The sequence below is a fragment of the Doryrhamphus excisus genome, linkage group LG4, assembly GCF_037039965.1.
Source record: "Doryrhamphus excisus strain RoL-2023G ecotype Guam linkage group LG4, RoL_Dexc_Guam_v1.1, whole genome shotgun sequence".
Taxonomy (NCBI): Eukaryota; Metazoa; Chordata; class Actinopteri; order Syngnathiformes; family Syngnathidae; genus Doryrhamphus; species Doryrhamphus excisus.
Genome location: NC_136360.1, coordinates 15,155,770 through 15,173,165, shown reverse-complemented (window position 1 = coordinate 15,173,165; position 17,396 = coordinate 15,155,770). Strand labels below are relative to the sequence as shown.

The 17,396-nt window shown below is 44.2% G+C and overlaps 1 protein-coding gene across 1 annotated transcript in view; it reads right to left on the bottom strand.

The window, feature by feature from the left end:
• Positions 1 to 17,094, bottom strand: part of LOC131129460 (adhesion G protein-coupled receptor D2) — a 71,093-nt gene extending 53,999 nt beyond the window's left edge. Inside the window, 20 exon segments of the mRNA XM_078789925.1 lie at positions 3,521 to 3,641; positions 4,498 to 4,613; positions 4,759 to 4,892; positions 4,985 to 5,138; positions 5,473 to 5,575; positions 6,439 to 6,542; positions 7,698 to 7,824; positions 7,907 to 7,962; positions 8,257 to 8,368; positions 9,631 to 9,730; positions 10,524 to 10,661; positions 10,803 to 10,914; positions 11,772 to 12,056; positions 12,156 to 12,205; positions 12,953 to 13,150; positions 13,564 to 13,619; positions 15,270 to 15,780; positions 15,783 to 15,884; positions 16,038 to 16,183; positions 17,039 to 17,094. Of these exon segments, the coding sequence (XP_078646051.1) occupies positions 3,521 to 3,641; positions 4,498 to 4,613; positions 4,759 to 4,892; positions 4,985 to 5,138; positions 5,473 to 5,575; positions 6,439 to 6,542; positions 7,698 to 7,824; positions 7,907 to 7,962; positions 8,257 to 8,368; positions 9,631 to 9,730; positions 10,524 to 10,661; positions 10,803 to 10,914; positions 11,772 to 12,056; positions 12,156 to 12,205; positions 12,953 to 13,150; positions 13,564 to 13,619; positions 15,270 to 15,780; positions 15,783 to 15,884; positions 16,038 to 16,183; positions 17,039 to 17,094 (2,781 nt within the window).
• Positions 17,095 to 17,396: the final 302 nt, after the last annotated feature.

The following is a 17,396-nucleotide window of genomic DNA, read 5'->3' as shown; positions in this document are numbered from 1 at the left end:
CCTACTGAATCAGAGCTGGAAGTTTTAATAGACTCGGGAGAATACCGTGGCCACTAAAACTTTGTAAACACTTGGTGGTTGTTGGCCATTGTGCCTCGCTAAACACAACATGGAAAAAAAACTAAAAAATGACTAGCGGTACAGCAGAACCCCCACAGTATTCTCGACGCATAGTGCCGTTACATGGGCTCAATATACATGACACTTTGGAGCAACTTATGCTAGCACTGGATATGCTGAAAAGCTTCTCACAAATGCAAGGACTAACTTAACATCAACACAACCCCATTACATTTGCCACAACATTTGATTATTGTACGTAAACGCTACTTTTATTATTATATGATAAACACCCATTATTGTATGTAAACGCTATTATTATTATTATTATTATATGATAAACACACATTATTGTATGTAAACGCTATTATTATTATTATTATTATTATTATTATTATTATATGATAAACACACATTACTGTATGTAAACGCTACTTTTATTGTTATATGATAAAATCCATTATTGTATGTAAGCGCTATTATTATTATATGATAAACACCCATTATTGTATGTAAACGCTACTTTTATTATTATATGATAAACACCCATTATTGTATGTAAACGCTATTATTATTATTATTATTATATGATAAACACACATTATTGTATGTAAACGCTATTATTATTATTATTATATGATAAACACACATTATTGTATGTAAATGCTATTATTATTATATGATAAACACCCATTATTGTATGTAAACTCTCATCATATTCATAATATAATTATATGATAAACACCCTTTATTGAATGTAAACACTATTATTATTATTATATGATTAACACCATTATTGTATGTAAACGCTATTATTTTTAGTATTATTATTATTATTATTATTATATGACAAACACCTATTATTGTATGTAAACACTATTATTATTATTATTATATGATAAACACCCATTATCGTATGTTAACGCTATTATTATTATTATTGTTATTATATGAGAAACACCCATTATTGTATGTAAATGCTATTATTTTTATTATATGATAAACACCCATTATTGTACGTAAACTCTATTATTTTTATTATTATATGAGAAACACCCATTATTGTATGTAAACTCTAATCATATTCATATTATTATTAAATGATAAACACCCATTATTGTATGTAAACTCTAATCATATTCATATTATTATTAAATGATAAACACCCATTATTGTATGTAAACTCTAATCATAGTCATATTGTTATTAAATGATAAACACCCATTATTGTATGTAAACTCTAATCATAGTCATATTGTTATTAAATGATAAACACCCTCTAGCTCTCCCTGTCATTATCTATGTAGAGTTTGCATAGTTTTGTTCCACGTCCTAAATCAGGTCCTACTGTATGATGGTTATTATTTGATATCGTTATAATAATATAAATATAGTATTACAGTAATATAAAGTGTGGAAGTATATTTGCGTGTACCACGACTGACACAAAGTGAAAAGAAGAACAAAGACTTATGGGTGAGTAATGTGTCCCTAAATATGGCACCTCCACCCTCACCCTCTGGTTTTGTCCTGTTTCAGATAGAAAGCGGACCTGAGGAGGACTAGACCGGATCAGGACAACATTAGCTGTGTTTTGGTCCAGCCACGTCTCAGTGAAACACGTAAAACCAAGACTGGAAGAGGAAACAGGCCAGAGGATCTATGAAACGGTAGAGTGAGGCAAGGGCCGGCGTGTGTCATTGGAACAGATGGGAGCCTGGCAGGGTTCCTCTTTGAGGACACGCGTTCCGGGTCCATGATGCTAAATCAAGTGTTTTTGACACCAGCAAACCAACAGCCAACAAAAGACACCGGCTGATGATGTCATCAATCTTGTGCGAGCAGAGTTCCGCGGCTTGATCCTTGATGATGCAATAATTGCTTACATTTCTACGTTAAGACATCTCGGAATGGCAAAATGGAGTAGAATGTGTGACTTGGGAAGGTTGGAAAGGGACCTAAAAGTGCACTGCTGACATTGAGTACATGGAGTAAAAGTCGTGAATACCGGGCTGAACAGAGTAAAGGTGCAGTGGAAATACATTCATTCATCCTTTGGAATGAGTGGAGCTGCCAGTGAATGGAAAACATGGAAAAAGCCAAATCCAGCAGTGGGATGAAGACAGCGTATCCTAAAAAGATTCCTTTTTTCTTCATTCCACTTTCCATAAGATTTTTTCAAGTGTCCTTCACCTGGAATTTCCGGAAGTTCTAGTTGTCGCCAAAGGTGTTTGGTGAGGTTGAGGTCCGGGCTCTGAGGTTCTCTCACTGCAGGGGTCGTTATTGACAGCTCGGTTTGCATACACTCCAATTTGCAAAACATTGCAGTGAACAAAGTAGTCGCTTTCAAGGAATCGAACAAAGCGTCCCAGGTTGACGGGTACGTAACCCACCCTGGGGCAAAAAGGTGGTCGCGCCGTACCACGTGACCAACCGACGTCACACGCAGCGGCAAATGGGGACAACACAGAAGAAGGTTAAGAGGTAATAGAGGCCAAGTCCACCTGCTAAACCAACACCAACGCTGGTTGGTTGGGTCAGCAAAGACAAGAGGAGAAGGAGAACGGGCGTCTTCCAGGTCCGATGAAGGACAATAGGGCTGCTGTCACAAATATTCACATCGGAGAGGCTGATATTTACATTTTCAAATCCAAATCCGGTTGATGGAATACCAAAGTAGGATACCCAATCCACGGTGGATGAAATTCCTCGCCGCAGCGCTACTGCTCCATCATGTCACAATGAACTTCAAGATGGAAAGAAATTTTTATGCTCCGACCGTTGCCTATACTCCTTCCATAGAGCTTATGGCTAGGGATGGAACACAGGCCTTTGGTCCCTGAAGTCCAGACAAATGGCCGCCCAGCGAATGAAACCTTGCAGCCATTCCGGGAATAATGCAAATGTCAGACAAACAAGTTGATTTCCTTTTTCTTCAAATGGAACAGTCGCTTAACGCCAGTCTTTTTTTAAGCTCCACTTCCTGCATTCAGCCTTCCCACTGACAAATGAAAGCCTTGAACGTGCGTGTGTGTTCACAATTAGAACGTATAATAGAAAAGCTTTCTAGTTGTCGCGAAGGAACAACAAACATGCAGATGGATATTTTGCAAATTGCTGAAAAGTTGCATTTTACTTTGGCTTGCACATTTTTCTTCTCGATGATGACGATGATGAAGGTGGTGGTGATATTTTCCTAAGATAGGTTACACTTTGACTTAACCACCATGGCTTTTTTAGCATGAGCCTTATTGGGAATATGAATCGTTTGGGATTACAATTGATCTAAAGAAGGTTGTCTGGTCTCCTCTCATGGATGTTTTACTGGAATAATAGTCGCTATTTGCTATCATCTTTGGTGTCATATCATCAGCTTAGGATGAAAGATTCATTCATTAGCCTTGATGGCCATTTGGCTCTTTTATCAGAATCAAACATGAGAAGAAGAGTGGCCGTGTACCTGCAGGGAGTTGAGGAGGATGAAGATGTAGGCCATGATGATGGAAAACGGGACCAGGACCCCACAAAGCCACGTCAATCCCAGGATGGGCAGCAGAACCAGAACCGCTTTCACAGCAGCCCTGCGGTCACATGACACCAATCTTAAGCACGCCGACGCCACACACGACACAAAAGATGCAACCGTTCCAAGTATTATCATCATCTCCAAATGCTGCCAAATATCTAGAATCATCTATGATTGTACTTTTGGATGAAAGTGAGCGGTCTGGGCTGCACCCCAGCAGCCGGGGTGACATCGTCCCACCTTAAATCTCCTTTCATTCTGTTTCGAGTGGAATGAGGTGACCGCCAAACCACAGCAGCGTGTCACACGGAAGGCAGCGGGCCCTAGCTTGTTCAGCGGAGGAATTTGTTTGAGTTTCCGAGACGGCTGCCACCCAGGGGTGCCAAACGGTTGAAGGCCGGCTTTGAAAGTCCTTATAGTGTGCCTACTGTGAGGCCTGGTGGGCTGAGGCTGATCCACCAATAGGATCATTCCCAATCCAGCGGATGGCATGTGGGAGAGATTCCCACGGATTGGATGCTGGAGCATGGACCGTGACATGCTGTTACGTTCAATGCCCGGGTCATTCTTTTCACAAGGAAATGCCATCCGGTCGTTTATTTCATGTCTTAATTGATGTCTCTCTTTAAGAACACACACCTATGCAACATTATGCACAAATGATGATTTGGGGGGAAAAAGTATGGATGATATATTATTGACAATAGAAGATGATATTGTTTGTTACAGTATAAAATGTAACCTCATTGTCAGTCCATTTAAAAGCAATTTTTAATGTAGTCTGGTCAAAAGTGAAGCATCCCAAACGGTGAAAATGGATGCATATTTCATCTTCGGCCGGCTTGCGTCTGTCAAACAGCCTGCATCAAGCTGTAAAAAGAGAACAAATAGCGCCCCCCTTTGGCCAGTACCTAACTTGCTCGTAGGCTTGCTCCAGCGGGCTGGCACCCATCTGCAACATGATGGATCTCCTTTTGGCCGTGGATATGGTGATGACCACCACCCTGGTCAGGACCATGATATTCACCTGCAGAAGAAACAAAGGCCAACAATAGAAACAACAGAATGGACAAGTGCATTGTTTGATGAGAATAAATAAAGGCCTTTCAGTACATGCATTGCATGTCAGCAATAAGAGAGCTAGCATGACAAGATGACCAGGAAGTGCTAACCATAATGATGAAGATGACGGGCCCGGCAAAACTCCAGATGACGCCGTTCTGGACACTCAGCCAGCAATATCCATCCGCCAAGTATTTGCCTGATGCTGACGCCAGGGTGATGGTGACGATGAGCACTGGCAGACCTGGAGGGGCGGGGGGGGTTAAAGAAGAAAAGAAAAAAGGATTCAGCAACTGTGACGGAGAGTCACATGATTCCAATGAGAATACGGCGTACCCCACCCGATGAGGTAGTAATACTTCATGTGTCTTTCCTCGCTGAGGTTGACGGCGACCACTTTGCTCCAAAGCAGCAGACCCTCCACCAGCATCCAGCTGAAGGCCGCCATGAAGAAGAGGTGCAGCAACGCCGCCACTAGCGTGCACGCCAGCTGCCAGCGCAGCAACACATCCAAGTTACATTTCCCTCCGCTCTACGCCGATACAGCTGAAGATACTACTGATATTTCTACACACACAGGAGTACTTCTACCATTGACCTGTTACTTTCTTTAAGCAAACGTGGAAATGGAAATATACGTACATGTAAAACTACATTACATGTTACATTACATCTGGACATTTTGGAGTGGCCTTTTACTGTGGCCAATCAGTCCCGCCTGTGCGATCGTCATCTTGATATGCCACACCTGCAGGTGGCTGCTTCATCTTCTGACAAGCACCAACAATGCTTCCACGCCCTGTGTGCAACCCACGGGTCCGTACCTTGTTGTGAACGGCCGAGCCGCTGCACAGCAGAATGACTTGAGCGCAGATCAGAGCCACGAACAAGTTCTTGTGGATGGACGTCCTGTCAGACCGAGGGATGCTTGGGAGACAAATGTCACATTCTATTGAAACATAAAGGCAGGCCCTCACAGAAAACAGCCAATTAAGGCTGATCATGAGAAAGCAATACAGAACATTGACAGGCCAACGCCGTGGTTTGATTCAGTGACCACGAGCACAGCAGCTGTACTCCAAGGCCGTGAAGACACACCCTTAGGCCTGTCACCAAAACTGGACGTCACAATTATTGACTGATTATTGAATCATCTATCAGGAGACGCATCAAAAGCAAGAAACGTATTTCACATTGAAAGCATGGAAACAAATCCAAAAGCACATTAAGCAAAGCCGGTGAAAGTGAAATGGACTCTTGGTCTTGCACTAAATAAAAGTCACACTGGATGCCAATATTTCAGATATTAAAGCTTTTCTTATTGTCTGAATATTGACAAAAAGATAAGCCAGCCTACTCTGAAGTTGACAGCTCATTTGCATATCCACTTCACTGACAAATCAAATGGTGTTTTATACACACCAGGAACCAACACCGCTAGCAAGTAGTGTACTCGCTAGCTTACATACACGGGAAAAATGGGAGTAAATGACTATAATTCATTTCAAACGGGCTTTATCTCTAACTGCATATGATTCAAAAGGTCCTTTTTAGCACATTGAGCAAGAAAGATAAGTGCATTTTTAAACACTTAAATTGAGTTCATCAATCTGGTCCCCGGGCCTTGAGTTTGACAAATGTGCTAAGGTGTAAGCCGTCCCGGGCGCACACATAAGCATTCACATTTTTGGTGGAAAAATGCACATATCAATGAACAGCATCCTTAATTGGGTAATAGCGATTGTCTGTCTCAAAGCAAAGAAAGGACACGTTCACGTTCAGCTACTCACTCCAACACAGTGAACAGCATCAAGGTCACCACCAGAGCGCACAGAGATGCTCCGGAACCGATGAACGTCAGCTTGGTCAGAACAAGCTCTTCCTCAGGACTCCACTGGGTCAGAAGAGAAGGAATGGGGTGTGGATGAGGAGAGAGGAGAGTGATGTTAGGATGGGAGATCTCTTCGTCACCCTGGACATTATAGGTTGAATGCACCGCTTTTAGGAGGGACGGCCGCTAAGAAACTCTCTCTTATTGCATTTCAAATGGTAAACATGGGAAAGCACCAGCAGTGCCACCTACTGGCAATTCAATTGCACTGCACTGGCACAGGATGAGCCACAGAATAGTTGTATCGTGTACGTAGGGTTGGGTGACATTCATGAAAAACAAGCATAACGTTCATGTGGGAATCGACTGGATTTGATGCGGAGGTCTCATGTTTCAAGATGGCGCCGCCCGAGTGCAAACCAGTTACAGCAGCTCTGCGTCGCCTGCTGCCTTCTTAGAGTTTTATTTATCCATCCGTCCATTTTCCTCCGCTTATCTGGGTCCGGGTCCCAGGTGAGACATAATCCCTCGAGAGTGTCCCAGGTCTTCCCCCCGGGCCTTTTCCCGACTGGGCATGCCCGGAACACCTCACCAGGGAGGCGTCCGGGAGGCATCCGGACTAGATGATGCCCGAGCCACCTCAACTGACTCCTCTCGAGTCCTACTCTGAGCCCCTCCCGGATGACAAAGCTCCTCACCCTATCTCTTAGTCCAGCTACCCTAAGGAGGAAACTCATTTAGGTTGTTTGTATCCACAATCTCCTCCTTTCGGTCACGAGCTTTGGGTCGGTCAGGGTGGGAACATCATAGATCGATGGATAAATTGAGAGCTTTGCCTTCCACATTCAAAGAAATAATTTGTTGGGTGAACATAATACAATTATGGAAAGAATTTCAAATTTTCCCCTCGACGCCTTGGCTGTGTGTACAAATTCTGTCCATGAAAATTGTGAAGAGAGCGGGTGCCAAAGGGCAGCCTTGGCAGAGGCCAATGTTCACCATAAACAGGCTGGACTTACTGCTGGCAATGCCAAGCAAGCCCGAACCAAGCACTTAGCTTTGTTAGCTTTGAGCATTGCTCTGCTATGCCAAACGATCGGATATCCCGCGGAGGATGGAGGTGGAGAGGCTGCTGGATATTTTACCTACATATATCGGGATATGAGTTGTGGTCCATATCATCCAGCCCTAAGTGTACGCATTCCAACTATAATTCACCTTTGGTCTCAAGTAATTCATCAACACTGCAAAGTTGGTGGTGTGGTTGCACTGACAGGAAGTGACACCAGATGCAGCAAAGACCACGCTGCAGCCTTCACTGGACCAGCCCCTGCTGTGACTGTCCCTGCGTAAGATCACACAAATGTCACTTACGTAGGGAATGGTCTGCAAAGTCAATGGCATCATTGGTTGCTGATGAAACTTACATGAGGCTGAAATTCCAGAAGGCGCAGACCGGGATAAATCTCTGTGCATTCTCCATCTAGACAAAAACACAATCCAACTTTTAATAGTGTGTTAGTAGTATTATTATATAGTATATAATAGTAGTATTTACTAATGCAAACTAATGACAAGCCAACTGTGATGCTATTCATAAGGCATGCAGGATGGGAATGGGATTGGAACTGCTCCAGGCCATACGCTGGAAGGGAAACATGTTTGATCCCTTTTACACTGTCTAGTTTATACTTGTACTTGATACTTCTAGTAGGCGTGACCATGTAACGATGTACCCTTGGAAAGGACGCACATGCAGGCACAGAAGTAGCAGTACCGTATGTGATAAGCCCAGCTTGTACTTGACAGCAACAGGGATTGTTTGGGCCTTGGAGGCATCACGGACGGTGGCGGAAATGACAGCAGACGCCAGGTGACCAAGGACACTTCTGAAAAGGAAAAGGAAGCAAGAAAGGCACGTACATTACATTACATACATTTAATTTCCTCACTATCTTGTGACGAGACGCCCTCGGGACGCACACAGGGTCATTGGCCATTCAGCATTCACCGACTGGCAAAACTGCAGACTTTTGGCCAAACAAAAGTGGAGTTCAGGTAAAAAAGTAGAGGTTGAAACGCATGTACCAGCGTTAAAGATGTCTTTATGCGTCACTGATGTTTTTTCATCAAACCAATTCCTTGAACGCACCATGGTTGTGTGCTGAGACAAAAACATTAGTTTGGCAGCCATCAATCATCTTGTATTATATTTCATTAGTGGTGAGCACCTACATGTTCATTCATTCATTCATTTTCTACCGCTTTTTCCTGACGAGGGTCGCGGGGGGTGCTGGAGCCTATCCCAGCTGTCTTCGGGCGAGAGGCGGGGTACACCCTGGACTGGTCGCCAGCCAATCACAGGGCAAATTGTACCTATGGACAATTTGGAGTGGCCAATTAACCTAGCATGTTTTTGGAATGTGGGAGGAAACCGGAGTACCCGGAGAAAACCCACGCATGCACGGGGGAGAACATGCAAACTCCACACAGAAATTGAACCCTTGTCTCCTAGCTGTGAGGTCTGCGCGCTAACCACTAGACCGCCGTGCCGCCCGCACCTACAGGTTTGATACTTAAAATGCCTACTTGAAATGCCTTGAATAGGTAGTGAGACACAAACCTGGATTGTGTTGTGAGTGAGCAATGGTAATTGAAGAGAAAAAGAGGAGGGTTCTGGAGTGTCAACTAATCATTACAACAGTCACTCTTATTGGAAATGTGATTATGAAATCGGGAGCGTACGTCAATGTCAAGCCAAAAGGTGGAGTGAGCTGTGGACTGGGGTACACCCTGGACTGGTGGCCAGCCAATCCCAGAGCACATATAGACAACCCAGCATTCCCACCCACATTCATACCTATGGACAATTTGGAGTGGCCAATGACTATTCCAATGTTTTGGAATGGAGGAGGCAACCGGAGAACTCTCCATCTCCTGACTGCGTGGCATACATGCTAACCGCTTGTCCACCATGCGGCCTGCTGTACTGTATTTTATGATGATTATTTATTAGCAACCTACAGTCAATGAAATGCGCTTAATAAATAAAAATAAGGCAATTTGCTGGGGAGTAAATGCTGAATGGCAAATGAGCTCCATCGCTGGAGTCCAAATGGTACCCAGCATTCATCAACGATAAAAAGCAAACCTTTTCATGTTCTCTTGTTTAGTCAGAGGCTGTGGTGTACCCGATAAAAGCTCATCCAGATGGCTGTAGTGAGTGTGAATAAACATCACGTCCTGGTGTCCTGTAAGAAAACACACCAAAGGTTTCCAAATGATGTCACGCAACACAGCAGATTTTCTTTTGCAGGTGCATCTGGTCCTCGGGACGTCCCATCTTGTTTATTCAGAAGGGGCCTGGATTGGCGGCGGATGGTTCAAACTTCAGCCAATATGCTGGAGCAAGACCATTCACGGCCTTGAAGAAAAACAAATGGATGGTAGAAATATGGGGAGCCAATGGAGAGAAAAGAGAATGGAGCCATTGGGGCGTTTTTGGAACATTAGTGAGAAGGCCAGCAGCTGCATTTTGCACCAACTGGAGCCTGCGGAGGACGAATAGATTTACTCCAGTAAAAAAATAGCTGATCAATGTCTAAATAGCCTTTTCACGTTGTGCTCTTGATAAAAAGGGTGAGGTGGAAAAAAGCTGCTCTTCGTACACAGTTCTTCATCAAGCTTCAGGCTGCTGTCAAACATCACAGCCAGGATCTTCTCAGCAGGAGTGTCCAAAGTGCCCTGTTAGCTGAACAATATTTTTCTACATTTGGGTGAAGAAGCCATAGTGGAGGGGATCTAGAGCGTTCCTGGCAGGTAGAGCTGTACATCAGCAGCATAAAAATAAAAGTCAACGTTTATCGATGTTACAAAGTCTTTTTTCAGACTGGCATTTGACACGTGACGTGATGCTGTACGTGTATATCATATTCCATCCTACCCTGTTCTATTTGATGCAATAGAAGTTATTTTTGTGGCGTACCTTGGGCGCCATGGGGATGCTGTACAGATAAACGTGGATGCCGTTTTACTTTTCCTTACCCAGTTTCTGAATCCTCTGCAGCTCCGAGTCGGGGATGAGCAGCTCATCCTGATCATTTCTCCTCACGCCGAGGTGGGATGGTTTAAATGATTGACAGCAGCTTTCTGCAGACAGCTTGTGGCTCCTGATGAACACATCTGGCCATGAAGACAGCAGCAAACATGAGAAATCATAAATAACCACATAACCAGGTCAATTATTCATTCGGCAAATGAAAATGACTTCCTGTAGTTGTCACTGTAGTAGTTCAACTGCCATTGTACTACCTGTTCCAGTACCTATATTCTTGGTAGAAAGTGAGAAGCCTCTCCCCTCAGCAGACAGCACGTCTGCCAGAGTTGCAGTCAGGTTGTCAACGCTACTGACAAGAGTAAACGGCCCCACGCTGATCTGTTGGACAATCACATCCAACAAAAAAGGAATTTGGCAAACAAATTCAAACGGACATTTGGTAATCATGCAAATCCATCACGTGGAAGTAAAATCAAGATGCGCATCATCAAGGTAGCAGCTATGCTTGTGAATGATACATCGTGACCCGATATCTGCTTGCGGCTGCATTGGTATCAGCCTCCCGGATGGACAGGGATCACCATAAATCCCCGGAGACCCGGTAAAACAAGTAGCTATTGGCTGTCCCAGAAATTGCTAGATGAGCTCATCGGCTAATTTGCATATCATTTGCATATGATGATGTAGAGAAAAAAAGCTAAAAAAACATAGCATCCTAGTTCCATTTAGAACTACAAACAAACTTGATTCCATGACGTCACACATGCATGACTGGCGGATGCGTGGACCTCCCCCACGCTGACCGTGCACCAACAGCTCAGCTCAGTGAGAACACAACCTGCAGAACAACACGTCCCTTCACTTTTGAGTTCCCAAATACACAACAGCAGAAAAAGCGTCTTGTTTTGTCGGCGCTTTTGAAGGAAAATAAGATGTGCTGCGATGTGATGTACACATTTGACATAACACGCTTATACGCTTCTTTATTTTATTTTATTTATTTTATTTTATCTTCATTATATTAGCTTTGATTGGAACCATTGAATCAGATCATCATTTGTATGCTTTGTGCAAAATACAATGCTTTTGAATCGTATCCGAACCCCTGTATCTACAAAGATGCGTACGGAATGGTCTACCAGGACCAGAGTAGCATTCCGAGCAGCAGCTATGGTGTCAGTTTGATGCATGCAGGACAATTGGACAGAAAGCTTTTCCCAAACAAAAGCGCTCACCCCATCGCCTGTGAGGCCCATCCACTGTTGAGCCACGTGCGGCTCCAGCATCACACTGGCCATTTTGACGTAATCTGTAGCTATGGACAGCATTGCCTCTGCTGCATCCGCTCTGTCCGTGTGGCCGCTCGCCAGGGCCGACAACTCCATCTCCATCCTTTGAGACAGGAAGTGGACATCGCTAGATGTGAGGACATTCGGGCCACCGGTCTCCATGATGTGCAGGGCAGCCTGGGTCAAGCGATGCATGAAAGGCAGGTCACCGTCCCAGTAGCTACTCTGCTCCTTCATCAACCCAAAGCAAATCAGTATTAGTCCAGCAATCTGTCTTCCGTGGAACAAGCACAATGAAAGGGTGACGGGCTGGGCTAAGGGTTCCAGTACCAACATGCTGAAGAACGCTGTCTTTGGGAAATTTCCAGGATCCAGCACTTCTAAAAGCACAAATAAAAATGGACTCACTTGCTACTATAATATGTTAATGCTTGCTAGGCAATAAGTACGATTTCATTGAAAAGCATGAAAAGCATGAGAGCTGTGAAGACTTAAGGTGGGGCTCAGCAGCTCAAAAACAAAGTTATGTTAAAATGGATCAACGTTTAGCAAAACCAAACTGGTCGCCAGCCAATCACAGGGCACATATAGACAAACAACCATTCACACTCACATTCATACCTATGGACAATTTGGAGTCGCCAATTAACCTAGCATGTTTTTGGAATGTGGGAGGAAACCGGAGTACCCGGAGAAAACCCATGCATGCACGGGGAGAACATGCAAACTCCACACAGAGATGCCCGAGGGTGGAATTGAACCCTGGTACCCTAGCTGTGAGGTCTGCGCGCTAACCACTAGACCACCGTGCCGCCCCCCCAGCGGGAATAATCTCCTAAAAATTTGGACTGTCAAGTTCTTTTGCACTTTCGCCTGCCGGAATTTAAAAAGGTGAAGAAGATCTAAGATCTTAAGATGGTTATAAACCTAACCTGACAAGATCCTGTAAACGGATGAGGTGTGAAATAAGCTACTGGACTTGGATTGAAGCGTCTCTACGATCTTCTCTGCATTTTCGGGTTCAGGCAGGCTAAAGTGGTAAAGAACCGACCAAAGTGGGCTCACTGTCCCACACTTTGAAAAAGCCTCCAATGTCCTCACATAAGTTCCATCGTCATGACTGGCACCTTTCTTAAACTGGCAGACGGCTCCTCTAGAGGAATCACACTTCTCCAGGATCACAGTCCCGGTAGCGGGGTCAAAGGCACCGCATTCTTCCCCAGGCTGAGTGCTGTCCACAAACGTCACGGAGAACGTCTGATTCCGCAAGGCGTTCCCCTCCAAAATGGAGTCCAAAAAGGCGTGATCGAAGGCGGAGATGTTACCTTGTCAGATAAAAGAGGAGGGTTAAATGTGCAGCAAACTGAAATGAGAAACGAGTCAATAGTTATGATCAGAAAGATGATTTTTCAGTGAACGATGCATAAATGCCCATCACAGATTCACTCTACCGTCCGAGCCATGCTGCCAACGACCATGGCAGAACTGTCCGCTCATCAAAAATGGCCTTACTCTCGATAAACATAAGAGAAAATCAGGACTTGGTCAATTCCAATTTGGGGAAGCATCTGGGAAATATTTTGTCCGCTAATCCAGAAAAACATGACCACTGGCGTTGGACTCGAAAGATGGCACATGAGCTCAACATTCTGGTCTTATTCGTCCCAAAAGTTGTCTAGGCCATCTTCAGGTTCTAAGTTGTCCCACATTAAAGTCATTCAAGCGTGGCTTTAGGGACCTTCCTTGGTGCACTGGGGCCCAGCCATGCTGGCACAGAGAAGGGCCTTCCCCAGTCTGCTCCCACAAAGCTGTCCGATTTCACTCGGTAAGACACAAACTGAAGAACTTGGAGATTGCCATTTTGTGGTTGACAACAGACCATTATTAGTTTCCAATTAGCATCATGAGGCAAACGTGATGTATGGTGGCCTAAACGGAGCATTTCCAAGCAGAAAAAATAACATTACAAATTGAAAAGATCCATACCGATATGTTGTGCCAATAATGTTACCAGGGTGAGACAACAGCCATCGCAGGAAGTACAGTGGAGAAACAAGAAGTCAAAACAGCAAGCATGTGAGTCTATATTACGTCTTCATTCATTCATTTTCTACCGCTTTTCCTCACGAGGGTCGCGGGGGGTGCTGGAGCCTATCCCAGCTGTCTTTGGGCGAGAGGCAGGGTACACCCTGAACTAGTTGCCAGCCAATCACAGGGCACATATAGACAAACAACCATTCACACTCACATTCATACCTATGGACAATTTGGAGTCACCTAGCATGTTTTTGGAATGTGAGAGGAAACCGGAGTACCCGGAGAAAACCCGGGAGAACATGCAAACTCCACACAGAGATGGCTAAGGGTGGAATTGAACCCTGGTCTCCTAGCTGTGAGGTCTGTGCCCTAACCACTCGACCGCCGTGCTGCCCTATATTATGTCTTACTTTCTCTTATTCTGACCACTACATCGGGTAGTAGAAGGTGACTGTAGGGGTGTTATTTCATGTCTAGAGGTCTCCAATATTTAGAAGGTCATAAAAATATTTTCTGTGCTCTAACTACAGAAATATTACATTGACTGCATAAGTCAGGAATCCGTGTCTGGAAGCAACTAGCTGCAATCAACCAGGGATCAGCGCATACGTCTTTGAAACACGATGGACTGTTGACAAAAGAGACACTTTCTAAATGAAAAGAGCAACAGCTGAAGTTGCTGAAGGAGTACACATGTGTTACTCCGTGTTCCGTTCCAGAGGGAGGAGCGGTCCCCACGGGGACCATGATGTCAGCACAGGACAGAAGGGTGGATTACGAGTGATGTGAGCCACAAAACATTTACAAGAACTGCAAGCAGCTTAACTGACGCTGAGCAGAAGGAAAAGGAGACCACAAAGCCATTAAACATAAACAATGAGCCTGTGTGTTGTCGTGTGGATAAATGTCTGCTGCTACTGCAAGTATTTCACATATACTTGCTCTTTACTCACATACCGTTAGTACAGGATGTCAATTTAACTACCTCTTCCCTTTTCCCTTCTTCCCTTTTTTAATCAGGCTTTTAACTAATATTTTTTAATTTTTCTTATGTTTTTATCTTTTTAGTCCTATTTTATGCTCTTAGTCTTCAGCTTTTAACTGCAGTGTTATGTTTTTATCTTTTTTAGTCCTATTTTATGCTCTTAGTCTTCAGCTTCTAACTCCAGTGTTTCCTCAGGGGGGTCCTCCACACTGGGGGCTTTTCGGGTCTGCTGAGGGGGTGCCATCCATTGTTTCTCTGCACAGCAACCACACCCGAGTCTCATGGCAGCACAGTCAAACTGCAAAGCCTGGTGCATATCGTATGTCCTTGTCTGCTCTTGCTGAGATCCGCTTTCATATCAAAACGTGCTAAGCCATCCCCGCGATGCTGAAAGCCGCCCAGTATACTTTCACATGGGCTACTTCTCCACAGCTTTGGAAGGGAGGACTCCCTTTTCCACCCATGCTGCGCTCCACTTGAAAATCAGCCCAGATGTAGCTGGTGAACGCTCCTTTTCCATTGTGGCCATTTGGCTTCTACTCAGTGCTCGATCCCATATGTGAAGCTCAGTGGTGCTTCCTGAGAATGACTCATCCTTCTTAAATGAGCCCCCATAGGTGTCCTGCTCCTGGCCAATAAGAAATAGTCCATCTGGCCCAGTGCTGTCAGAAGAGTCCAAGCCATCGCCGGTGTAGACCATGCAGCCATCAGTTAATAGCGTCCAGCCTCCGCCATTCTGCTTCCAAGAAACGCAAGTCCAGCGCCAGGAGCCGTCACGGTTGAAGACTTCCTGGTAAGCGCCATGAATAGCGTGCACTAACAGAGTCAGCTGAACAGGCTTTCCTTGGATCGGGTTTGCACGGTGCTGGAACTCATTAATACGGGACTGAATGGAATAAGAAAAGATTCCCTAGCAGTTAGGGTGAAAACTTAAATAAGAGCAGTCACTGCGTCCATGGAAGGAAACCTGAGAAGAAGACTGGCATTCTTCCGGTCTGAGCGCCCGGTGACCTCCAGAATCAAAGTCTCAGATGAACCTTTTTTGCACCACACATAGAGACATAGTGGACATTCGCAGCACTGCAGGTTTCATCCTCTGAGAAGTTTTATGCGACTTCTGAGGCACTTTTTCCAGAGTTGTCCCACTGTCATTAATAAATGAAGGAGGTGCATGCAACAACTGAACCTACTTTGAAGATGAGTGGTGAATTTCTGGCCGATCCACGCAGCTTCAGAAATGTTCAAGGACGTTAAGAAGTTGTTAATCTCGTTGTTGTCAACCGGCGTAGAGACACCGGCCAAGGAGCCAGATCGCTGGTAACACCGTTCCCTTGCACTGTCCCACGGCAGCTCATCAGCAATGTACCCATAAGATGTCTCCTCATACGTTTCCAGTGTAAAAGCTGCTAAAATGTTTTAAAAAGCAGACATGAGAGGAGATACAGCACATAGAAAAGGTCAAGACAAAAGGTAGATTCAACGCTATACCATCGTGGATGGGACTAACCAATCTTATTCTGACCACGTTTAAGCAGATTCCTAACGCTGGGCAGAAAGAGGAATAAGGATTCTGATGATTCAGTAGGTATACAGCTACATACTATTCCACTAGAAATCACAAACACAAGTAATAATGAATGCTGATGCATCATCAGCAATACACTGCAAATTATTCTTTAAAAATTCTATTTTTATGAATATTACTATTACTTTTTTCTTCTTGAATGCTTTTTGCTAGTTTATTATGTGTGCCTCTTCTTTTACCCTCTCTCTCCTACCCCTAAGTATTGTGATTTATACTATCTATTCTAATAAGCTCTACTGACGTATACCATAGGTATGTATACATGTATGTGTATATGTATACAGTACATGTATATAGAATGCTTATGCTTATAATGAACTAAGTGTAGCATTGATGCTAAATGCCTAATGTAAACATGAACAACTCACCTGTTAAACAGCAATGAAAAAACATCTGTAAAACAATAGTTCGTATGATGAAAAATATTTGTTGAAATTGTAACAGGTATGTGATCCACGAATGATCCAAAAGTGAATATTTGGTATTACCCAACCTGTTCTCTATACCTAATTTTCACTTTAATTTGGCATGGATGGAGACAGCAGAACAGCGGCAACATTGAACATTGTTGGTCCACACCTACAGCTAATAAACCACCACCGTCACCCGCTGCAGCAGAACTGGTGCATAAGGACACTTGAAGGAGCGTCTGTCATCACCATGGTTACCGTCCCGCAGCAGGGCGGAATCCTCTTTTAAAACTGTAGAAATGCCAGGAGAAAAGTAGCTTGTGTGTAGGCTCTGGCGTTATTTGATCACTAAAATACCTTCACTGCTGACAAGATGATGTGGAAAACAGCCAAGTTACCATCACTAAACCGAGGACAGTACATCCCTGACCCCCCCAGGCCAGGCTTCACCTCACAGGACACTGGGGTCCAACAGTAGGCTTGCCAACTCCACTCTCAGATCATCACCTAACTTAGCAACATGAGTATTTACCTCTTTTTGTTGGGATTTTTTA